The 25,388-nt window shown below is 51.5% G+C and overlaps 1 protein-coding gene across 8 annotated transcripts; it reads left to right on the top strand.

Moving 5' to 3' along the window:
- Positions 1–241: 241 nt before the first annotated feature.
- On the top strand, positions 242–25,388 carry SEMA4A (semaphorin 4A). 8 transcript variants are annotated; one of them, XM_060298205.2, is made up of 16 exons: positions 3,556–3,657; positions 4,105–5,138; positions 7,288–7,458; positions 9,625–9,785; positions 11,593–11,655; positions 11,916–12,014; positions 12,246–12,351; positions 13,172–13,288; positions 13,667–13,791; positions 13,953–14,125; positions 15,161–15,311; positions 20,871–21,051; positions 22,929–23,047; positions 23,157–23,314; positions 23,580–23,680; positions 24,073–25,388. In XM_060298205.2, the coding sequence occupies exons 3-16, from the start codon at positions 7,317–7,319 to the stop codon at positions 24,663–24,665; spliced, it is 2,289 nt and encodes a 762-aa protein (XP_060154188.1). In that variant the 5' UTR covers positions 3,556–3,657; positions 4,105–5,138; positions 7,288–7,316; the 3' UTR covers positions 24,666–25,388. The 8 variants fall into 8 exon arrangements, with proteins under 8 accessions (XP_060154168.1, XP_060154155.1, XP_060154163.1 ...); XM_060298185.1 differs by lacking the exons at positions 3,556–3,657; positions 4,105–5,138 and adding an exon at positions 242–304; XM_060298172.1 differs by lacking the exons at positions 3,556–3,657; positions 4,105–5,138 and adding an exon at positions 2,990–3,061.

Below are 25,388 nucleotides of genomic sequence, written 5' to 3'. Positions count from 1 at the left end.
GGAGTCTGGGGGTTTCCAGGGGAATAGAGGATGTGTCAGGCCCCTTACTCTGGCCCTCCTGTCCCTGGCAAACCTAATCCTCTCCCCACCACCTACTTTCCTCTACATCTACCCCCTTAAGCTGCCCCTAGCTAATTCTCCTTGGTCCCTTTAAGAGCTGCCTGGGAACTGGGGCACTGGAGGGGGCTGGCAGGGCCCCCACCCCTCCCCCTGCCCTGCCTGCCTCTGCTCCGCCCCCTGCCCGGTACAGACTCTGCTGGAAGTCTTGGACGCCTGGGTTAGGGTCTCCACTGCTGGGCTGGGGGTAAGGCTTCAAAGTGGTGGGGAAGGGGGACCGTGGTCCCTGGGGTGGGATGGGGTGGCGTGGGATGTCAGTTTCCTAGCCCTATGGACACGGAATATCTGTGTGCCAACTTCAATGGATAATGTAGGGGGCCCTCTGAGTGGTCCTCCGGCCTCGGACTGGGGGAAGGGTAGCCCCAGGTATCTTGAGGGACAGAGCCTAGGGGGCAGGATGCCTGGGTATCCTCACCCTTCACTCCTCCATCTTATTTTCCTGGGACCCTCATTTGCTAACCTCCATCCAGCCATTTCCTGCTCTTCCTGAAATTAAAGACATAGGGCCCTGACGCCGCCTTCCCACAGATGGGGAAACTGAGGCTAAGCAAACCAGAGTAAATGGAATTGTGTGTGCCTCAGCAGGAGAAATGGAGATTAGGCTGTAGAAAGGTTCTCCTTTCTCTACCCCAGTGAACTAGACACAGGGGACTTGGGAGTCCAGCGTACCCCAGCAAACTTCTAACTACAGCCACAGTCCCCACCGGAGACTAAGCCCCTGCTCCCTCGTCAAGACAACTTAGCTCCTGCCTGCAAGTTTTGATTTCCATATGTCAAAGCCAGGAGAGGTTCCCCGAAGCCCAGCTGGGTAACCTGGAACGAAGTGGAGCTGGGGGCGGGGGCTGTAGGCCCCCCCTACTTTACTCCCTTTTCAGAAATGGAAATGTAGTCCCTTCCAGTTCTGCCACAGAGACTGTGAGCAATTCCCCTAAAAGGGAAAGAGATGGGGGCCAAGGACACCGCCGGGTGTAAAGTCGTTCTGCAGTCCAACCTGCCCTAGCCCAGTTTCCTCTAATCCCTGCCACCTTGATTCCAAATCATTTCTTCCCCTCCTGCCGTGTGTCCCAGTCCTGGGGAAGAAGAGCCTGTAGGCCCCCTCTGAGTTCCCAAGGGCCTCGGGCTGAGGGCACACAGGATGGCATGTCAGGAAGTGGGGGAAAGTGGTAGCAGCTCTGCTCAGTCCACTTCTGCTTTCACCACAGATGCTTCTTGCCCTGCCCCGGACAGATATGCTCACCCATCACCCCAACCCAGACCTAATCTAAAGGGGAACCAGGTTTGGCCTGTGAAACTCTCTGCCCTGGGCCGGCACCAGCACACTCACTTCCTTCTTCCTAAAAATACTCAGTCTAGAGATAAGCCAAGCTGCTTCCAGGTAGGCTGGAAAGCCATCCTTTTACCTATGTGAATCAGAGAGGGCAAGTGCCCTGCCTATGATCACACAGCAAGTTATAGGTGTGCAGGCCTGGGATCCAGGGCTCTATTTTTGTTTTAATTTTTAAAAATTTTATTTATTTATTTATGCGGTACACGGGCCTCTCACTGTTGTGGCCTCTCCCGTTGCGGAGCACAGGCTCCGGAAGCGCAGGCTCAGAGGCCATGGCTCATGGGCCCAGCCGCTCCGTGGCAGGTGGGATCTTCCCGCACCGGGGCACGAACCCACATCCCCTGCATCGGCAGGCAGACTCTCAACCACTGCACCACCAGGGAAGCCCCGGATCCAGGGCTCTTGCTCCCCAGTCCCATGGTACCTTTTCTCACAGTCTTCCCACAGGCGGAGAGAGGCCAACCTGGAAGAGGCTTTTTGTTTTCCATTTCTTTTTTCCTTTTTGTTTTTTTTTGGCCACAGGCATGTGGGATCTTAGTTCCCCTGCCAGGGATCGAGTCCACACCCCCTGCAGTGGAAGCATGGAGTCTTAACCACTAGACCACCAGGGAAGTCCCCTGGAAGGGGCTTTTTCAACTCCTCATTTTACCAGTGAAGAAGTTGAGGCCAAGGGGGAACAGGAGGGAACTCTGGTAAACAGTGGCTCAGGATCAGGCCTGGAAAAGGACACCAGGCCCAGCTCCCAAAGCTTCCACCCAGACCCCTGCTTGCCTCACAGATGGGAAAGGATCCAGCTCAGGCTTGTCTCTTTTTAGCCCTATCTCATCTGGACCTCTGGAAAGTCCTTTCTGAAGTCTTCCCTCAATCCCTCCTCTTATAGCACAAACTTTCTCCTAATAGGTCTCAGGGAGTTAGCCAAAGAAGACTTCTGGCATCTTCTTGGTAAAGTGGCTTAATAAGAAATGGCAGAACCTGAACCTGGCAATGGAGCCCTTGCCATGCAAGCCAGGATAATATTAATAGAAGAGGGCTTCTTGGGCTTCTTGACAGAGACCCTGTCTCTTGGCTTCTTTGCATAGATATTTGTGGGTTCATTTGCATCCTCATTGGCAAACTCAAAAATTTGCCTGGGGTCAGGCAGACCAGCATCCAGGTGTGACCCCCTTACTTATACACAGTTCCCGAGAGAATGGGGAAAACACAGAGAAACCGACCATAAAGGAGAAATGGCCCCACCTGACCCCCTGAACCCAGCTGGGGAACATCTGCACTGGGGTGCCTGCCTGACGGTGGGCAAGGGAGCTGAGCAAGGACCCCCAGGGGTTAGTGTGCCCCCTCCTGCCTCCCCCCACATCCGGAGCCCTGCCTCCTCCACACATGTGGATCCAGGAGCCGCAGAAGGTGGGGCGCAGGGGGACACTGGGAAGGAGGAGGAAGAATATGGGGAGATTCTAGTCCCTCCCACTTAGAGATGCAGTTGCCATGGTGACTGAGGACGAGTGAGGCGGGATGGGATTGGGGATGGGGGGTGGGGGTGTGGCAGGGCCGAAGGCACTGGGAGACGGAAAGCCTGGCATTCCAGGGGGAGGGAAACACGGAGGCCGCTCCAAGCTCCAGGTAAGGGAGCGGGAGAGCTGACAGTTCAGAAAGGAGGGGGCGGGCCATTGTCTGGCGCTCGCTCTGCCCTGAGGAGGGGACAGAGAGAGGGGGTCGGGCCATTGTGTTCAGGACTCAGCTCAGTCTCCCAGCACTAGTCAGACGGAAGGAGGAAACCTAGCAGGCACTGGGTAAGGGGTTAGGGGGGACTGGGCTGGGTGGGCGGCAAGAAGGCTGGGAGACTGGGGATGGGAAGAGGTGGGGGGGATGCTGGGGGAGTAGAGGTTTGACGATATCGCTAGTGCCTTAGACACAGTAGGCACTTAATAATTATAAGTTGATTTGACTTGCTTGTGATTGTAACAAGAGGGTAACGAAGGGCAGGGCAGGTGGGGCTAAGAAGGAGAGCCAGGAAGCTGATGTTCCCTAGGACTGTGCCCTTCTGGGGCTGTCCCTGAAGCCAGAAGGGAGAGGTGGGTGGGGGGGAAACTGGACCAGCTGGGTCATTGGCAAAGCCAGGAGTGGCTTCTCTCCTGGCTTCAGGAGCCCCTCCCTCAGTGAGGTATCCATGCTCGCTCAGGGTGCAGAAGAGACGGAGTCCCTGGGGTGAGCATGGGGTAAGTGTGGGAGTGACATCCCCATCTCCCTTCCCACCTCCATCCCCACATCTACATCTCTATCCTGGGCTGAAAGCTGGCCAGAAAGGGGCTACTATTTGATGTGGTCTAGGGGCCGTGGGGGAGGAGTCCCCACTGGGGGGGTCAGGGTTGAACTCAGCATTGTTGTCATGGGGGTCCCCAGGCTGGGCCCCAGGGCTGGGAGAGAAAGGAGTTGGGGAGCTCCCACAGTGGAGCTATGAAATGGCACGGCCCCTACAGCCTGGTCCTTGAACCTCTGACCCCTTCCTACCACCACCCCACCTGAACTGCTGCCTGACTCCAACCTCAGCCAGGACACTTCGCCTCCCTGGCCTTGGTTTCCTGGTTTGTACAGTGAGGGGGTGGGACCCTGTCAGCTCTGAGCATTCTTGATATTTTGGGCAGGACCTGCTACATCATTTGCAGGGCCCAGTGCGAAATGAAAGTGTGGAGCTCCTGGAACAAGATCAAGACTTTCAAGACGGCAGCAGCTGGGCATTAGACCGAGCGTGGGGACCTGTGTGACTGCGCAGGTCACATGCCCAGGAAGCCAGCCCTGGCTGTGGGCTCTGCAGGCTGCAGCAAGGGAGATGGCAGTGTAACTTGGGATCTGACTCCTGAGGCTCTGGTGCAAGACAAGCAGTGGTAGCGGCAGGGTGCCCTTCCTCCCCACCAGGCTCCTCCAGGGAGCTAGACCAGAAAGCCCTTGTGGAGACAGGGGGTGGGACCTGTACCTGATGGCCTTTCTTCAGAGAGGTTTCTGTTTCCTCTTGAGTCAGGAATCACCCTAGAGGCACTGTTTCTTAGCCCATAGGAGCTAGAACTTGCCACCCCCCACCCTACACACTTGCCTTCTCCATGCAAGTGGCTCAGAGCTGAGTTTCCCCGACTAGGGCAGGAGTAGGACTCCTGAGAGACAGTGTAGCTAAGGGAGTCACTCTGGTATGAGGCAGATATGAGTTTAACTTGGCTTCTGGCTGTGTAACCTCCTTTGCCTCACTTTCTGTCATCTTTAAAATGGGATTATGGTGGTACCTAGCTAAAATTGTTGGGTAGACCAAAGCCTGATAATGCAGACTTCATATTCACTGGAGAGGCTGGCGAAAGGGAGACTTGTTGCCAGAAGGAGAATTCCTGGGTCTCTGGAGAAGGAGGAACTCGGCTCAGGGCATTGAATCTAACACTTCCAGAGAGGTGGGAATAGGGCAAGGACTGGGAGGGTGGGGCTGGAACCTCCTTCCCCAAGCCCCACCCACCCTATCAGAGCTCCTCCCAGAGACCCAGAAAAGACGATTTGTTCAAGCAGAGAGGTCCCAGAGCAGGTTAGGCTCTGAGGTGGGGTCTGGGTGGGAGTTTCCCTTGATTCTGAGAGTCTACAAAATGTTCTCTGGGTGGCTTAGACCATGGCTTCTCCCAAGGATCTGGCAACAAGACTCCATGAGAGTCTGGGGAAGTCTTAGGTAAGTCTTGATAGAAACAGTTGTCAGGAGGGGTTGGGCTGAGGCCAGCCCTCAGGGAAATGGAGGGAAAATGGGAGCAGAGGGAAAGGAAAGAAGGCTGAGCAGACTGATAAGGAATTCTTCTAAGGAGGAGCCTAGGCTGTCCCATCACCCTGTAGGCTTTGCTGTGGCAAGAGGGACGGAAGTTACCCTACAGGAAGGACTTCCTGACCATGAGGAATGTGCATTTAAGAAGGAGGTGGGTTATTTATCGGAGTCGGATTAGCCCTGGGGTGTCTGTGCTCTTTAACCAGCAGTCAGCGGGGCTCAGGCGGAGTGGGCAGGAAACTACCCACTTTATAGGTCGTGAAGCCCTTGGTGCTAGATGCCTCATTAACCCTGGATTATGAGGTTCCCCCTGGAGCCTTCAGGGAGGGGGTGAGCAGCCATCATCAGGCGTTCGGGTGCCCCAGAAGTATGTTCAAGCTCAGATGGGAAATTTTCTGGGTTTCCCGCTGGCCTGATGCTGCCATGAGAGTGTTGGAGATAAGACTACAGAAGGAATTTCCACAGCAAAGCCATGGATAAGAGCTTAATGCAATGGTTTTATTTATTTATTAGATTTTTTAAAGCCATTTTAAAAAATTGAAGTATAGTTCATTTACAGTGTTGTATTAGTTTCAAGTGTACAGCAAAGTGATAGTTGTACATATATATATTCTTTTTCAGATTCTTTTCCATTATAGGTTATTACAAGATAATGAGTATAGTTCCCTACGCTATACAGTAGGTCCCTGTTGTTTGCAATTGTTTTATTTTTTAAAGACTATGGCCCAGTTGGAAGTGGGAGGTTTGAAAGTTTAGATCACTGCAGGGACTTCCCAGTAGGTAAGAGTAGAGAGACCGCACCTTGTGGGTAAGTGGAAAGAGGAATATGAAAGACTGTGTCATGTCTCCTAGCTGGGAAGTCTTGAGCAAGAGGAGAAACCACTGCTAGTCTGGTTAGACTGGATGTGATGAGATAGAGGGACAGGGGAATGGCTGAAATGACCCAGAAACTTTCTGGCCGTTTAAACTTTCTGGATAGATGAGGTGAAAGACAGAGGTGTGCCTCCTTTTAGTCCCCTCCCAATCCACCAACTTCCGCCCAAGCCAGGGATCTGTCACAACTCGAGGTGGAAATTCTGGTTTCCCTTGCCCAGAGCTCCCAGTGCTGGCTTTGCCGCTATGGGTACCTGGAGCACCGCACGCCTGGCCCAGCCAGGCTGAGCCTCCCGTCCCCTGCCTCTGGGGCCTGGGAACCCCCCTTGTTTCTTCTCTTGGATGGCACCTACGCCCAAGAGTCTGAACATCTAGGTTCTGCACTGTGTCTGGCTCAAAGGTGAGATGAGATGGGTGGCTGGGGGTTGGCAGTCCCAGGGGAGGATTATGCAGAGGCCCAGGGAGATAGACAGCAGCAGCACAAGGACCAGGGAGAGAGGGAGCAGCTGCAGAGGCTGGGAGACAGCCAGCTAGTCCCTGCCCGGGGCCACTTTCCGCACGATGCTGGTAGCCAGCCCTCCAGGCTGGACTCCCATCTCCTCCCTGCAAGAAGAGGCTTGTAGGCCTGAGAGTCAGCGACCTAAGCCCAGTTGGGGAGAGATCAGAACAGGCTGATTCAGACCTGGTCTGCTTGTTTGGGTCATCAGAGGGTAGGGCTGTGTACGAGGCCCTGGGTATCAACAGATCTGAAAGTGCCAGGAGAGTCACGTCTGAAGAATCTATACTGTGAGTGCAGGAATCTGCTCCCCAGAAAGTTCCCTGCCCAGGACCAGGCATTGGTTTGGGCTCTGGGCTATAGGAGGAGGGAAGGCAAAGAGGAAACAGCAAGAAAGACTTCCCTGAGAGTAAGGTGAGAAAAGGCAAAGTGGCGCTATTGGTGCAAAGAGATCAGAAGGGCGGGATGGGGAACAGCTGGCCTCCTACCCAGAGGGGAGAGTGAGGCGGGATAAGGCCTGTGGGATGATGGAAGTGAGACTCTCTAAGGGCACTCTGGAGAGGAAACTGGCCCGTCTCTCTAGCATCCCCCCCACAATACACACTTCTGCTGCCTGGGGCTATCTGATTGGTTCCCAGGGACGATGTGGTAACGACTGCTCACCCAGAGAGTGGCGGGTGCCTGTTTCCCCAGAGCCGTCTGGTGACAGCCTCTGGCTGAGCATGGCCCTTCCAGCCCTGGGCCTGGACTCCTGGAGCCTCCTGGGCCTTTTCCTCTTCCAGCTGCTTCTGCTGCTCCTGCCACCACCGACGACTGCACGGGGTGACGGGCAGGGGCCCACACCCAGGGTCAAATACTACGCAGGTAAGTGTCTGATGATCAGGAAGTGTGGGGATGGCAACACCGGGCTGACTGAGACAGAAGTGAATGATGAAACTCACCTGAGGCAGAGATTGAGGAAAGGGAAGTGAGGGGACCAGGGGGCCAGGGGCGTTGTGCCTTCTTGTTTTCCAGAGTTGGTGATTTTTCTTTCCCTCCTTAAATGTCACTGGTATCGAACTGGTCACCTCAAACCCGTAACTGCTTTCATGCCCTCAAGTGCCCCAAAGCCAAGGCCCCTGCCAGAAGAGCATCTGTGGGCCTGGTGACCCAGGACACACCAGGACACACAACTGCACAGATGATGCTGGACCACGTCAGGCCCAGTACTGTGGACACCAAGAATACAAGAACTCAGTGTGGCCTGACTGGGATACGGACCCTGGGACCCTTTAGGCACAGCTTGGCTGGTTTCTTACTGAGGCTGTGGTGACTGCTGGTCTTGCACCTCCAGGGAAAAGATTCAGGAAGGAACACGGGCTCTGGAGGAGTTGTAGGGGCAGACTCCTGGGCACAGCTGTGTCTTTAGCGTCTTTCTGGGGCAACGCGGTAAAGGAAATGCATGTTGCCGGTTGATGGAGGGACCTCTGTGTTGGGCGCTGGGATTACAACATAAACAGGGCTCAGCCCCTGCCCTCAAAGTGCTGATGGTCCCAAGGGGGAGGCAGATGAACCGACAACCACACTTTGGGGCAGTCGGTTCAGTAACAGAGGGGTGTATACAGTTCTGGGGAGGCCTGCCTCTCCAGCACCTTGCCACACGTTTCCCCAGCTCCTCCTCTTGGTTGGTCCTAACAGTCTCTGAGCCTCCGAAGGTAACAATTAGCTAGTCAGTCCTCTAACTAATGCAAAAGTACAAATGTGCTCATGAGAGAGGATTTCAGAAGCTCCTCCCCGCTTGCTGATATGCCAGGGGACCAGGCACACACGCCCCACCTCTGCCACACCACGGTGATGGGGAGACCTCAGGGAACTTCCCACAGCCAGCTGGAATCCCATGCCCAGGTGACATCTAGGCGCTTGCAGGAAACTTTGGAGAAAAACATTTCCTTTCTGTTCAGCCTATGGCAGTGATTCTTGTGGTGGAAATTTCCTGCAATAGAGGCGGGGAGGAAAGTGGGGCTGGTGAGTGGGTCCCCTACAACCCACAGCTACTTTGACACATAGTCTTATCTACATCTAGCTTTCCTGTCTGTGGCCGCCAACACCTTCCTGTCGTCTCTCTGCCTTCTGCTCTCCCCACGGGTGAGGACCAACGTGTCCTCCCCCACCGCAGCCCCCAGGCCTGGAAGAGCATCCACTGTGCCTCACTTTATTTCCTGTCCCTTTGTCTGTCTCTTGGGTACGGGCCACCCTCCCCCAGCTCCAGTCTGTCATTACCCTGTCTCTGGCTGCCTTTCCTCTCTACTATGAGCTCAACACACAAAGCTCCTATGGCTGCCAGCAGGGTGGGACGAAGCGGGGAGCTGCTGATGAAGAGTGGGTCCAGTTGCCAAGGTCTGGGGAACACACTCTGCCAGCCCTTTTCTTCCCCTGATTTTATTTCAGAAATCAGCTGCTTGCCCACTGACTTATTTTTTTTTAACTTTTTTTTTTTCTTTTTTTTTTTTGCGGTACGCAGGCCTCTCACTGTTGTGGCCTCTCCTGTTGCGGAGCACATGCTCCGGATGCGCAGGCTCAGCGGCCATGGCTCACGGGCCCAGCCGCTCCGCGGCATGTGGGATCTTCCCGGACCAGGGCATGAACCCGTGTCCCCTGCATCGGCAGGCGGACTCTCAACCACTGCATCACCAGAGAAGCCCTAAACATTTTTTTAAAATTAATTAATTAATTAATTTTTTGGCTGTGTTGGGTCTTCGTCTCTGTGCGAGGGCTTTCTCTAGTTGCGGCAAGCGGGGGCCACTCTTCATCGCGGTGCGTGGGCCTCTCACTATCGCGGCCTCTCTTGTTGTGGAGCACAGGCTCCAGATGCGCAGGCTCAGTAGTTGTGGCTCACGGGCCTAGTTGCTCCATGGCATGTGGGATCTTCCCAGACCAGGGCTCAAACCCGTGTCCCCTGCATTGGCAGGCAGATTCTCAACCACTGCGCCACCAGGGAAGCCCTGACCACTGACTTCTCATCACTGTCTCCTTCTCCCCACCTCTCAACAGGGGATGGACGCAGAGCTCTTAGCTTCTTCCACCAGAAGGGCCTCCAGGATTTTGACACTCTGCTCCTGAGTGGTGATGGAGACACTCTCTATGTGGGGGCTCGAGAGGCCATTCTGGCTTTGAATATCCAGGATCCAGGGGTACCAAGGCTGAAGAACATGGTGAGAGGCCAGGGGAAGGGCATGGGCTGGGAGTGAGGAGGGGACCGACAGCTGCCCTGTGCTTGGGCTGCTTACGCATGAATAACCACCCGATTTGCTGTTACCTATAATCAGCAACAATCAGCAATTCTTTTTTTTGTTAATATTTATTTATTTTATTCTTTGGCTGCATTGGGTCTTTGTTACAGCGTGCGGGCTTCTCTCCAGTTGTGGCCCGCGGGCTCCAGAGCGCGTGGGCTCTGTAGTTGCAGCACGCAGGCTCTCTGGTTGTGGCTCGCGTGCTTAGTAGTTGTGGTGTGCAGGCTTAGTTGCCCTGCGGCATGTGGGATCTTAGTTCCCTGGCCAGGGATTGAACCTGAGTCCCTGCATTGGAAGGCGGATTCTTAACCACTGGACCACCAGGAAAGTCCCCAACAATCAGCAATTCTTCGTCTAAACATATATATATGATTGGTATAACAGACAAGAAACACTATAGTGGCCTCACTATTCATTGGTACCATGAATACGGGTTGAATACTATTAATTACTAAAATGGCTGATATGGAAATCATTGACATATGAGAGAAACATTGACTCAAACTGTATCAATAATATGATATCCACCCACTGGTAGAAATCACTGAAGCTTCTGTGTTAAATTACAGCCACCCTACTCATGGGAACAACGTGAGGGAGAAAGGGAGAGGGAAGGATAAAAGGGAGGGAGGGAGCTAGCAATTACTGAGCATCTCCACGGTTTGTTTTTCTCAATGTGTGGTCTGTGGGCCACCTGCACACATGGGATGCCAATTAAAAATACAGATTCTTGGGCTTCCCTGGTGGCGCAGTGGTTGAGAGTCCGCCTGCCGATGCAGGGGACACGGGTTCATGCCCCGGTCCAGGAAGATCCCACATGCCGCGGAGCGGCTGGGCCCGTGAGCCATGGCCGCTGGGCATGCGCGTCCGGAGCCTGTGCTCCGCAACGGGAGAGGCCACAACAGAGAGAGGCCCGCGTACCACCAAAAACAAAAACAAAACAAAACAAAACAAATACAGATTCTGGGCTTCCCTTGTGGCACAGTGGTTAAGAATCTGCCTGCCAATGCAGGAGACACGGGTTTGAGCCCTGGTCCAGGAAGATCCCACATGCCGCGGAGCAACTAAGCCTGTGCGCCACAACTACTGAGCCTGCGGTCTAGAGCCTGCGAGCCACAACTACTGAAGCCCGTGCGCCTAGAGCCCGTGCTCTGCAACGAGAGAAGCCACCGCAATGAGAAGCCTGTGCACCGCAAGGAAGAGTAGCCCCCACTCACCACAACTAGAAAAAGCCCGCATGCAGCAACGAAGACCCAACACAGCCAAAAATAATAAATAAATATAATTTTTTAAAAATACAGATTCTCTGAGGTGTGAGGAACTGACATTTTTAACAATTTCCTCAGGAAATGTGGTGGTTTTTTTTGCCAACCTTTGCTTTTATACCATGCATGGCATTAGGCGCTTTACATATGCTACCTAGTTGTGCCCTCCAGAAGCCTGTGCAGTTGACCAAGATCACTCAACCAGTAAGTCGCTGAGTCTAGATTCAAACTCAGGTCTGATTCCATAGGCCATGCTCTACCATGGAGCTGTGTCCTAATGAATAACAGTATCATCAGAGTAATAGCCAGGGTCACAAAGTGAGGTTATTATAGCCCACTAGCGTGTAACTAACCACTATGCCTGTTGGTGATTTCACATCAGAGCCAAGGGGGGGATGGTAGGTCAGAGCTAGAGCTGAAGACCTCATTCCCTTTATCTCCTCTTTCCCAATGCCCCACTTCAGATACCCTGGCCAGCCAGTGACCGAAAAAAGAGTGAATGTGCCTTTAAGAAGAAGAGCAATGAGGTAAGTAGAGGTGGAGATACTGGGGCTCTGGTAGAGAACCCTGGTGTCCCTAGACCATCACTGGATGATCTCAGGTTGGGCAGGCAGCAGAGGATGCTTGTTTGCATGATAATTGCCTGCATCATGTTCTATAAAGACAGATGGGGACTGCCTCAGCATTGCCCAGCCCTTCTCCCTGCTAGGGAGTGAAGGAGCAGCCTCTGGGGGCCCAGGAGTTTGGGGCAAGTGCCCTGGAGGCCTGAATTCTCTATCTCCCCCAGACACAGTGTTTCAACTTTATTCGTGTCCTGGTCTCCTTCAATGCCACCCATCTCTACGCCTGTGGCACCTTCGCCTTCAGCCCTGCTTGTACCTTCATTGTGAGTTATCTGGCACCAGCTCTCAGGCCCCAAGCATCCCTCCTCACGTCTACTCCCAGCTCATCCTCTGCAGCTCTGGAAAACTCTGGTTTTCCAGACGCAGGACCCTTGTGAGCTTCCTGGCCCCACACCAGTTTTCCTCTACATCCCCTCCCCTCCCTCCCTCACGCCCCTCCTTTCCCAGACATGAGACTCTGGCGTTCTGGCCCCCCAGCCACTCCCCCTCTCTAGGAACTCCAAGATTCCAACCTGTTGCCCATCTCGGAGGACAAGGTTGTAGAGGGGAAAGGCCAAAGCCCCTTCGACCCCGCCCATAAGCACACGGCTGTCCTGGCAGGTGAGTATGAGGTTCCCTGGTCCATCCCAGCAACTGCTTTCCCTGGTCACTCTGTGACATATGGAATCTGACAATTTCCTGAAAAGCAGGGGACAGAGGGAGGAGAAGCCAGGAGCCTCAGAACACAAAATCAGAGGGAGAATCAGGTACCCCAAACATCAGCTCCTGCTGAAACTGCCACAAAGGAGGTGGAGTGAAATGGATATGGAGAGAGGCACAGAGGTGGGAGGGTCCAGGAAGGGTCGCAGGCAGGGAAGAGGTCTGAGATTCAGTCATTTGTTCAACAAGTATGCTCTGTATGAATGCCCCCTCTGGTGTGCCAGGCATTGTGCTAGGAACTGTAGGGATTACAAAGAAGAAATCATGGTGCTGTGCCCTCCCAGACACAAACCATTACAGACTTCCCACCCTGGCTTCCTGAAGGCGGTGGACTTTGACTGAGTGGGACCTTGAAAGATAGGTAGATGGGCAGGGAAGGTGTTCCATGAAGAAAAGGGTAGGACTTAAGGTACGGAAACAAAACGAAGCCGTCTTCGGGCAACAATGAGTGATTCTAACTGGCAAGTGGTTTAGCTGGGCATGGGAGGGAGGAGCCAGAGAAAAGTGCCAAAACACTGAAGGCCATAAGGTTGGCCATTCCCTGTGGGCAGAAGGACCTAAGAATGGTGCTCAGTGTGGGGCTGTGAGCTGGGCTTTGGGATTCCATAGGAAGGTGTAGAACACATGAAGGAGGCCAGAGACTGATGTGAATGCTGACAGGTCTGAGGAGGGCAGGGGCACCCTCCAACTGATGAGGTCTCCCCGCCTCTCCCCACACTAGATGGGATGCTCTATTCCGGCACCATGAACAACTTCCTGGGCAGTGAGCCCATCCTGATGCGCACACTGGGATCCCAGCCTGTCCTCAAGACGGACAATTTCCTCCGCTGGCTGCAACGTAAGGACCTGAGCCCCACCCAGCACAGGTTTGGCCCCCTTCCCCAAGTCGCGGAGACCTGGCACTGTGAACTGCTGTTAATTCACTCAACTCTCGTTTGTTGAGGTATAACAGTGTGCAAGGCAGTACTGTTAGGCATTGGCGGTACTGCAGGGAAGAAGACAAAACTCCCGTCCTCTTGAAACTTTCATCTTACATAAATAATTAAAGAAGTACCAGTCGCTCCCCGCCCCCACCCCCCACCCATGGCTACGTCTCGACCAGCTGTGGGACCCGAGAGGTCATGTCTCCTGTCCTCCAGAGCCAAGAGTTTTCACAAAGGGGAAGCAAGGGCATCCAGGTGCTCCATCTCTTAGCCCATTTGCCCCGCCCCTGCAGCGGACGCCTCCTTCGTGGCAGCCATCCCTTCGACCCACGTCGTCTACTTCTTCTTCGAGGAGACAGCCAGCGAGTTTGAGTTCTTCGAGAAGCTCCACACATCCCGGGTGGCCAGAGTCTGCAAGGTCTGCAACCTGGGCGGGAGGCGGGGCTGGCTGTGGAGAAGCCAATGGGGAGACGGCAGAGGCGGGGCTGAGCACGTAGTGACCAATGGGAGTGAGGGGCGGGGAAGAGGGTGAGGTCACGTGGGGCAGGGGTCGTCCCCTGACTCCTCTGGTGCCCCTAGAACGACGTGGGCGGCGAAAAGCTGCTGCAAAAGAAGTGGACCACCTTCTTGAAGGCCCAGCTACTCTGCGCCCAGCCGGGGCAGCTGCCCTTCAACATCATCCGTCACGCTGTCCTGCTGGCAGACAATTCCTCCACCGATCCCTATGTCTACGCTGTCTTCACCTCTCAGTGGTGAGCAGCCAGGCGGGAACGTGGCGGCTGGAAGCGGGATTACGGGTCAGCACCCTTGTTGCCCTGGCCCGCCAGGGAGGGTAGGAACCGATGTGAGCCGAGCACATACTCCACACTTCACATACGAAGGCATTTGATCGTCACCATCTCCCAGGAATTTGACTCATGCCCTTAATGTAGATGGGAAAAATAAAGCTCAGAAAGGTTCTTATTAGTTTATATCCTGCCTGGTTCCAAAAAGGATAGGAGGCAGCTTACAAAAGGCAAACATTAAAATAAAATAAAATCCATGAGGAAATGGAAATAAAAGGAGAATAAGAGAACCCAGGGATCCAGTCAGCACATTACACATGTGCTTTACAAATGTGCACTGCTGGGATGTCGGCACAAATTTAGCTCTGAGCTTCCTAATGGTCAGAGCAAAGAGTGAAACACCACCAGCGACATAAGATAAAAATACAGTCATTGCTTGGAGGCTGAGAAAGTTTAACTTACTTGCTGTGGTCTGGGATCTGCTGACAATATGTCAGGTATCAAAGATATCTGTTGTAAGCAGGGTCTGGCATCCAGAACTGAGAATATGGTGTATGTCACAGGTTAAAGAGAACAGGAGAGACCATTTGTCTCCACAGACTAAGGCTGAAGGAATAAAAATAGTTGTAGTTAGGCTCTGGTTGGTTATCTGAGGACCAGGAATACGTGGGATCCCCAAGGAGGAACACTTCATCTGGAGCCTGTTGGGCAGCTGGTTATACTGCTCCTCCCATAGGGGCCCAGTCTGGGCAGGCCAGGCAGGAGACACCCCAGGGCATGAGCCCCCATTTAATTCTCATTAAAGATAATCACACCTCAGATCCTAAGATGGGCTAGAGTCTGGGGCTCTCCTAGCCCTTACCACCACAGCTGGGGGCTGACCCAGCCCTTCATCCTCCTGCCTTTCTGGGGTTTCTAACCAAGGGTGGGCCAGGGTTGGAAGGGGAGCTTCCTGGTATAGCAGAGGAGGTTACAGACAATGTCCCCTCTGGCTTTCTCCAGGCAGGTTGGTGGGACCAGGAGCTCTGCTGTCTGTGCTTTCTCACTCAAGGACATCAAGCATGTCTTTGAGGGGAAGTATAAGGAATTGAACAAAGAGACTTCACGCTGGACTACTTACGGGTTCTCTGATATCAGTCCTCGGCCAGGCAGCGTGAGTACTACCCATCCCACTGAGCAAACCCTGCCTCCCCAGTTACATAATATGCATGTCAAAGTACCTATCACGGCATAATAAATGCCCAATAAATGCTAGTGTTCCCCGCACCCCCAGGTCCTGTCTGCTCAGATATTCACCCATTCTGGCTGCCCACATTCCACATGTGTCCAACCCCATCCTAAACACAGAGCAGCACCTCTTCACCCCAGCTGAGTGCACCCCAAATACCTGGGTGTATCACTAAGGAAACAAGGGAGCACGGGCTGTGCCAAGGACTGTCTTGGGCATCTTCACCTGCATTTCTTATTTAACTTTCGTTTTTTGATCAGAGTGTATATGTACAGCATTTAAACAATCACATAGATTTACATGGTTAGTTACAAAAAACAGCCCTGTTTCCTATCCTCAGCACTTTTTCCTCTCTAGAGACAACCACCTTCAACTCTTTTAGCTGATTCTTTTGATATTTATCTCTAAATCTGGAAATACTTTTCTTACTTCTTCTTGATGTTTCAGTGTCAGGCAGTGTCTATTGAATTCCCATTCTGGATGGTGAGGATTTAACCATGTCCCCCATCCGCACTCGGCGATGTGCTAGAACTGGCTTGCAGCAACTAGCAAGAACCATTTGTGCATCTCTTTACAAATCCGAGTTCAGTGACAATACATTGATAGCTTGAAATCAGCCATGGTGGGAATAATACATCATGGAAATCAGCAAACACTTCAAATCAGAGGTCCCCCCACTCGTCGTTCCCCAGAGCTGCCTTATCAACACACCACTGCACCCACCCATCATCTCCCAACATTGTTTTATAGTAATTTTGGTTAAATCAATATTTGTATTATGATTCATTATTCACAACTGAGCCAGGTAGTAAGACATGATTATTTTTCCTTTTTGCATAATTTAAAATTTTTCCCTGGGGTTAGTAATTATCTTGATTATTATTATTATTTTTTTGCTTTGTTTTCTAAGCTCTTATCTTTAATTCAACCCCAGACTATTCCTCAGTTATCTGAATCTCTTTTAAAAACAGATCCATTAAAAAAAAAAAAAAAGATCCATTATGTATTCTAAGAGTTTCATCTTCCTGGAGATCCTTCCTATCTGCTGTAGTCTGTACTACATCTTAACTACATCCGGGACACAGCTGCCATCCTGGAATCTCCCTTCCTCATCATTCTGGGCATTCCCTTTGCCTCTTCCTTGTGCAATCTGGTGTTTCTTGCATCCCACAACTTCCTCTCTTTTCTTTTTTTTCACTATCTCATTTTAGTGGAGATTCCCGGAAAGGGATACATGACAGGTAAATTTTTTTGAGACCTTGAATGTCTGAATATGTCTTTATTCTACATTCACGTTTGATAGTTTGCCTAGGTGTATCTAATTCGAGACTAGAAATGATTTTCGTTCCAAACTTTGAAGGCTTCCTCTATTATCTTCTAGCTTCCAATGCTGCTGTTGAGAAGTCTAAAGCTATTCTGATCCCCAACTCTTTGAATGTCACCTGTTTTTCTTTTTCTCACTAGAATCTTGTAGTACCTTTTTTGTGTCGCTGGTTGTTTTGAAATTTCATGATTGTGCCTTGATGATATCTGTTTATTCATTGTCTGGACATTCAACTTGCCCCTTAAGCCTGGAATTTTAGTTCCTTCAGTTCTAAGAAGTTTTCTTGAACTATTTCCTCCTGTTCCCTTTTCATTCAACAAATATTTTTTGAGGCCACCTGTCACTGTTCTAGGCACTGGGGATATAGCAGTGAACAAAATAGACAAAAGTCTCTTTCCTCATGGAGCTGACATTCTAATGTCAGAACGTTTTTTCACTTCTTTCTGGACCTCCTGGACTAGTCCTCTACCTTTTAAAATCCTTTAAAAGATTTTTTCCATGTCTTTGGTTTTGTTCTACTTTCTGAGAGAGTATCTCAATTTTATCTTCTGATCCTTCTATCAGATTTTTAATTTCTGCTATCAGATATTTAATTTACTAGATTTTTTGAGCTTTGAATATGTCTTTTATAAACACGTACCATTATAGAGAATTTTAAATATATAAAAAGTGAACAGAATAGTGTAATGGACCTCCGTACAGCTCCCATCAGCTCCCATCAGCCAGCTTCAACTCATAGCCAATCAAACTGTTTCATCTATACCCCACCCACTTCTCCTCTTATTATTTTGAAGCAAATTCTGGTCATTGTATCATTTCATCTGTATTAGTTTCCTATGGCTGCCATAACAAATTACCACAAACATGGTGGTGTGAAACAACGCAAGTTTATTCTTTCACAGTTCTGAAGGCCAGGTGTTTGAAATCAAAGTGTCGGCAGGGGGCTTCCCTGGTGGCGCAGTGGTTGAGAGTCTGCCGGCCGATGCAGGGGACACAGGTTCGTGTCCCGATCCGGGAAGATCCCACATGCTGCGGAGCGGCTGGGCCCGTGAGCCATGGCCGCTGAGCCTGTGCGTCTGGAGCCTGTGCTCCGCAACAGTGAGAGGCCACAACAGTGAGAGGCCTGCGTACCGCAAAAAAAAAAAAAAAGTGTCGTCAGGGTTGGTTCCTTCTAGAGGCTCTGAGGGAGAATCTATTCTATGCCTCGCTCTGAGCTTCTGGTTGGCTGCTGGAAACCTTTGGTGTTCCTTGGCTTGTAGGCACATCACTCCAATCTCTGCCTCTGTCATCACTTTGCCTTATCTCTGTATGCCTTATCTCTCCACTTCTCTTATACAGACACTTGTCATTGGATTTATTGCCCATTGTAATCCAGAATGAGTCATCTTTTTTAAAAAAATATTTTATTTATTTATTTGGCTGCGTTGGGTCTTAGTTGCTGCATGCAGGATCTTTCATCGCGTTGCAAGGGCTTCTCTCTAGTTGTGGCATGCGGGTTTTCTCTTCTCTAGTTGTAGTGCACAGGCCCCAGGGTGTGTGGGCTCTGTAGTTGTGGCACGTGGGCTTAGCTGCCCCGCGGCATGTGGGAACCTAGTTCCCTGACCAGGGATCAAACCCACGTCCCTTGCATTAGAAGGCGGATTCTTTACCACTGGACCACTAGGAAAGTCCCCAGAATGAGTCATCTTGAGATTTTTAATTATGTTTACAAAGACCCTTTCTGCAAATAAAGTCACATTCACAGGTTTTAGATGGACATGGCTTTTGGGGGGCTACCATTCATCCCATTACCTCATCCATAAATATTTTAGTATGTATCTTCAAAGGATAAGGGCTTTGAAAACAACAACAACATAGCCGTAGTACCATTATCACACCAAAAAATTAATAATAGTTCCTTAATCTAATATGCATTTAGTGTTCAAATTTCTAATAGTCTCACAGATATCATAAGGGTTTTTAAAAACTATGGTTTGTTTATTGGAATCAAAATCCAAATAAGAACTGTAAATTTGGATTGGTTGTTCTTTTCAGTCTCTTTTAGTCTGTATGTTCCCTTTCCAACTTCTTTTTTTCTCCTGCAATTTATTTGTTATGTAGAATTTTCCACAGTCTGGATCTTGATTTTGCATCTTGTGATGGAGTTTAAGTATTTTCTGTAAATTGGTTGGTGTTTGGATCTAGAGATGTAATCAGATTAAAGTTTGATTTTCGGGAACAAAACTACCTCATAGTGGTAGTGTAGTCTTCTTTCAGGAAGTATGTAACCTCTGGCCACACTCTTTGAAATAACAACTCCTCTTTTGTAGCATTATGTTCTTGTTTCATGGGTATACTAACTTCATACTTATCTCTCTTAAGATAGTAATGATATTTTGCTGTGGTTTTCTTTTCTCTGAATCATTTCTGTTTCTTCTTAGGTTTTCGTTTATTCATTTTTCCATTTCCTTGTTTTGATCTCTTTCATGTTCATGGTTTCACTCACATATCTGGTAATCCTTGGCTATCTACTCATATTTAAGAGGGAGGGGACTGTTTGGAAACTCTGCACCCTGGGCATGACTTGGCAACTTGAGCTCCGTAATAGCTCCACTGAGGATGGTCTGGCTGGACTGCTTTGTTGGGGACCTTCAATGTCAATATCTTTAAGTCTTTCCTCTTGGACCTCTAGTCAGTTTTCCTGGAGTAGATTCTTCCAGTCTTCTGCCTGGAGGGAGATGGTCTGGCTCCTGGTGTCTGGGAGCCATGGGGAAAGAGGGCTGGGTGTGGGGGAAGAGTCTCAGCAGGTACTGTGTCTACTTGGATTTAATCCCCTGCTTTCATGGTGGTGTCACCCATCTCTGCTGTACTCCATTCAGAGTCCCTCTGTCTTACCCTCTCCAGAGAATAAACCTCCAGTTTGGGGCTAGGGTATGGAAGGGTCAGTCACTCAGTGGCATGGAGCTGGGAGGAAATCTGCCTACTTCTTAAAGAGACTTTCAAATAATCTTCTTTATTCAGCCCCTCCTTTGCCCCATTTCCAGAGGTGACTGGGGCCACTAATCCATGAACTTCAGGAATTCTGCCTTATAAATCAGATAGTTTGGGGTTATCCCTGGGCTGGCTTAAGAAGATTCTTTTATCCTGCTAAATCTTTTCCTATTTGTTCATTTGCTTTCCAGCTTCCAAAATGTGGCTGCTTTTGCCTCCTCTCCTGTTCTCCCCATCCCTGTAGGTTTGTGTCTTTAAAAAAAAAAAAAAATCCCTTTGGGAGGAAGTGAGAGTAAGTGCCTATGCTCATTCTGGCATCAAAATGAAATACAAATGTTATTACATCACTTTACAGATGAGGAAGTTGCAACTCATAGAGGTGGGGTAACTTGTCTGAGGACATATCTTGTAGGTGACAGAGCTGGGGCTGGTGTTAAGACAGTGCTCTTGGAAACGGAGGACAAGAATCGTGACCAAAGATCAGGACACAGGTGTCCCAAAGCCACAGTATGCTGGTGTTGGCAGGGCCTTTCGAGAACAGCTGGTCCAACCCCCTCATTTTATGAGTAAGAAAAAGAAGGCCCAGAATGGAGAAGGGATTCTCCCAGAGTCACGCATCAAATTCATGCCACACCATGATGAGAAACACTCCCTGTTCACCACCCCTTTCTGTGACATCATTCATTCAATTACTGACTCAGCGAACATTTATTGGGCACCAACTGTGTGCCAGGTCCTGTGTTATGCCTGGACTTAACAGACATGAGTTCAATGTGGTCCTTGTCTGCAAGGGACCCTCACTCTACTTCCTGCTGGTGGCCAGGCATCCTTGGTGAAGGTGACGATGGAGGAAAATAATGACAGCTAATGTTTATGAAATACTTACTTTATGCCAAGCACTGTTCTAATTACTTTTCATGTGTTGGTGCATTGCATCCTCACAGCAAGCCTGTGATGTATTGGTAATAGGCCCATTACACTGTTAAGGAACCTCAGGCACGCTCAGTTCAGAGGCTGGAATTCAAAGCCAGGCAGTTCCTGAGTCCAGCTTTAATCCCCATCCTGAAATGAGAACTGCCAAGAGGAAAGGAGGCAAAGGATATTAGCCAAGGGGGAGGGAGGGAGGGAAGAGGCAATGGGTGAGTTGAAGGAAGGAGAAAGCTGACCTGATCTGCCGCCTTCCCCTTCAGTGCTTGGAGGGCCCCTCCTCTGATAAAGCCTTGACCTTCATGAAGGACCATTTCCTGATGGATGAGCCGGTGGTGGGGACACCCCTGCTGGTGAAGTCTGGTGTGGAGTACACACGGCTTGCGGTGGAGACAGCCCAGGGCATCGATGGGAATAGCCATCTGGTCATGTACCTGGGCACCAGTGAGTAAAGGGCTGAAGGCCCTCAGGGGACCAGAGCAGGGACTGCAACTCGGACTGAGGAGGGAAACCTTTGAGTTCATTGACTCAGGCATTCATTCAACAAATGTTTTCTGAGCACCTACTTTGTGCCTGGCACCCTGCTAGGCTCTGAAAATACAGTGGGAGGACAAAACAGTCCTGTCCCTACCTTCTCTGAGCTTTCAGTCTGGTGGGGGAGAGAAACATGGAGGGCTTTGGTGGCCTTAGCAAGAACTGTTTATCTTATGGGGAAGACATGCTAGAGAGGTGAAGAGTGAGGGAGGATAGAGGGGGAGCTGGAAACAGCGAGAGTAGAGATCACAGATCATGCTTCAGGAAGCTTGGCTGTGAAGGGGAAGAGGGGAAGGGGAGGTAACTGGAGGAGGGCGTGGGATCCAGCCAGCAATCTTTTTAAAGATGGGAAAGATCGTCAGGATCCGGTAGAGAGGGAGATGGCGAAGAGATGGGCAGGTGAGGGGCTAAATGGCAGGTTAAGTTGCAGAGGCAGCAGGAAGCCTGGTTCTAGAACCAGGGGGAGGGACTGGTCGTGAGTGGGGGAGGTACAGACCTCTGCTGGGATGGGAGTGAAGGAGTAGAAGGGGGGATAAGACAGGAAGGGGGAATGTATAGACTTGTGGGGGAAATGGGCAAGACATAGAGGGAGCTCTTTTGTGAAGGCTTTTGTGTTTTCTACGAAGTAGGAGGACACAGGGTCATGAGTGAGGGGCGGGGTGGGTGGAGATTGAGGGGTAGAAAAGGTGGGAGGTTTGAGGAGAGAGGAAAAGATTCAAATATTCATCGTAGAAAGAAGGAGAGGGACTTCGCTAGTGGCACAGTGGTTAACAATCCGCCTGCCAATGCAGGGGACACGGGTTCGATCCCTGGTCCAGGAAGATTCCCACGTGCCACGGAGCACCTAAGCCCGTGCCCCACAGCTACTGAGCCTGCACTCTAGAGCCCGCGAGCCACAGCTACTGAGCCCGTGCTCCTAGAGCCCGCGCTCTGCAACAAGAGAAGCCACCACAATGAGAAGCCCGCACACCACAATGAAGAGTAGCCCCGCTCGCTGCAACTAGAGAAAGCCTGCGCGCAGCAATGAAGACCCAACGCAGCCAAAAATAAATAAATTTATTAAAAAAAAAAAGAGAGAGAAAAAAGGAGAGACAGTCTGCGGGGGAGATGGGGAAGATTGCCAAGCATATATTATATTGAGGGCCTGGCTGAGATGGATGACCTTGAGCTTTAGTGGAAGAAACCCATCAGGTTCATTCATTCTTTTAGGACATCAGCTGTGCATATATTGGGTATACAATAGAGAACAAAACAGACAACAATCTAGCTCCTTTTTGGAGTGCGTGGGGACAGACAATAAACATACTGAAGAGTCAATTACTGGGTACATTATGAGATTAGAAAATAAATGGAGCAGTGTGTGGTCAGGAATGCCAGTTGGGGTGGTAGTAATTTTTAAAAGGGTGTTCAGGGTAGAACTCACTGAAGTGCCTTTGAGTAGAGGCACTTGATGGCGGTGAGGGAGGCTGGTGATGTGATTTTCTACAGAAGTGCTCAGCAGTCCACTTCCCCATGTCCATGGAGAAAGGGGACGGTTGGGTTCCTCCAGGCATGGAGTTTTATCAGGCAGTTGCAAAGGAAGGGCCGAGAGGCAAGGGATTTCCAGCCATTTACAAGCAAGCTCATCTCCGTGGCATAGAGGGAAACGGTCTGACAGGTCTGTGTCCAGTGCACACTTCAGAAGGAACTTTCTGACAGCTGGGGAAGCCATCTGGAGTCAGAGAGGGAGCACGAGAGGGGTGTGTAGATGGGGTCAGACAATTTCAGCTCTCTCTGTCTCTTCACAGGCACAGGATCCCTCCACAAGGCTGTGGTGAGTGGGGACAACAACGCTTATCTGGTGGAGGAGATCCAGCTGTTCCCTGACCCTGAGCCTGTTCGCAACCTGCAGCTGGCCCCCACCCAGGTGAGAAGGGGCCTGACCCTCAGATGGCCTTCTAGTGGGGCAGACCTTGGGTGCCGGGTTCTTCCTAGGTGTGGCGAGGACACCCTGACACTCTCCATCTTTCTTCCAGGGCGCAGTGTTTGCAGGCTTCTCAGGAGGCATCTGGAGGGTTCCCCGAGCCAACTGTAGTGTCTACGACAGCTGTGTGGACTGTGTCCTTGCCCGGGACCCTCACTGTGCTTGGGACCCAGAGTCCCAAATCTGCCGCCTCCTGCCCACCCCCATCCCGTGAGTGCCAGTTACCCAGCTTATGGTCTTCCTCTTTCCAGGTGCTACTAACACATTCCCTGCAAGATTCCCCCGGCCTGTGGGGGGCTCCTTCAGGGATGGAGTTGCATCAGGCAGTCCACTCTGGGCTTCTCTTCCCCTCCTCTCTGTTCCACCTAGTCTCCCATACCCACCTTCCTCCCCCCTGCACTTCGCTCTCTTGCTCCCTCCTCCTCCCACTCTTGGCTGTTTCAAGGGATAATTTTTGCTTTCCCTGCCTTCTCAGGAAGTCCTGGAAGCAGGACATGGAGCGTGGGAACCCAGAGTGGGCATGTGCCAATGGCCCCATGGGCAGGAGCGGAAGGCCTCGGAGCCGCCCCCAAATCAGTGAGTGTGGGACCAGGGGAGGCACAAAGGCTCGGGAGGACTTCTGGGAGGGGATGGGCATTTCTGCCTCAGTTTCTCCCCCAGCACCTGCCTGGCTTGAGACCTGAATACCCAGAGTTGGAATGGATTGGGATGTAGGCTGTAGGGAGGAGGGATAGGAATTCTAAGCTGGGATTCAGGGCTGGGGTTGAAGTTGCTTCTGGTGTCAGAGTTGCAGTCAGATGGACTGGGGAGGTTAGTATGGGGCCCAGACTGGAGATAGGAAAGGGGTCAGAGTTGAGTTTAGGAGTTGAAATAGAAGTTGGAGGTGGGAGTTGGGGCCCACATGTCGGGTAGAGACTCCCTCCTGCCTGCTCTCTCCTTAACCTTTGGCCCCTTTCCCTTACCTACAGTTAAAGAAGTCCTGGCTGTCCCCAACTCTATCCTGGAGCTCCCCTGCCCCCACCTCTCAGCTCTGGCCTCTTACCACTGGAGTCACGGCACAGCAGCGATCCCGGACATCTCTTCCACAGTCTACCATGGCTCCCTCTTGCTGCTACTGCGAGATGGGGTGGGGGGTCTCTATCAGTGCTGGGCCACTGAGAATGACTTCTCATACCCTGTGGTCTCCTACTGGGTGGACAGTCAGGACCAACCCCTGGCCCTGGATCCTGAACTGGCGGGCATTCCCCGGGAACGCATGGAGGCCTCGCTGACCACAGTCGGTGGTGGGGCTGCCCTGGCTGCCCCGCGGTCCTACTGGCCCCACTTCCTCACCGTCACTGTACTCCTTGCCTTAGTGCTTTCAGGAGCCCTCATCCTCCTCCTCGCCTCCCCTTTGGGGGCACTCCGAGCCCGGGGCAAGGTCCAAGGCTGTGGGACCCTGCCCCTCGGGGAGAAGGCCCCATTGAGCAGGGAGCAGTGCCTCCAATCCCCCAAGGAATTCAGGACCTCTGCCAGTGATGTGGACGCTGACAGCAACCTCCAGGGCACTGAGGTGGCTTAAACTCTGGGTACAAGCTGGAGCTGTCGGGTAGGGCAGGGCGCCTGGCCGTGCTGGCTGGGGGTACCGGGAGCAGTGCAGCCCTGACTAGGGTGGGAGTAGCACAAAAGACCACCTTCCTCCCACAAGAGGACCTTCTCTGCCATTCTGTGCCACCGATAGCACTCAGTGGGACTGGGCACAGCGGTCTGACTCCCCTATGGGACTCCCTTCTGCCAAGCACGTGGCCTCTCTAATGGGGGCTGCCCCAGACCTGGACCTAGGCTATGATAGGAGGACCTAGAGAGGATCCTTCAGTTCTGGCCATTCCGGGATCTTCCAGAAACATACTGCTACAGGAGACCCTAAAACACCAAACACCTAAGCAACTGTAAGATGGCACACCACACCTGGAGACTCCACTCTAAAAGCAGCTGTCACCTTGGACACCAACACTCCCCTCTCCCAAGGCTCTCCAGGACTCTGCAGGGAGCTGCTCCCTTCCTGCTCCCCTTATCAACTCAACCAGGGAGGCCTTTCCTGAAGTCTCACCTCCTTCCGTCTTGCTTCAGTTGGGGCAGATTTAACCCCTTCTGGCCTGGCTAGAGCACAGGGGTAATCTGAGCCTTGTTCACTCCTTTTCCCTGTCTGACCCCTGGACCCCTTTCCTCTCCCCTCTCCTTTGTTTTGGGATTCAAAAACGACTTGTCACAGACAGTTTATTTTTTATTAAAAAGACAAAGCTTA

This window comes from Globicephala melas, chromosome 1 (assembly GCF_963455315.2).
Source record: "Globicephala melas chromosome 1, mGloMel1.2, whole genome shotgun sequence".
NCBI classification, from domain to species: domain Eukaryota; kingdom Metazoa; phylum Chordata; class Mammalia; order Artiodactyla; family Delphinidae; genus Globicephala; species Globicephala melas.
This window is presented reverse-complemented; position numbering and strand designations above follow the sequence as displayed.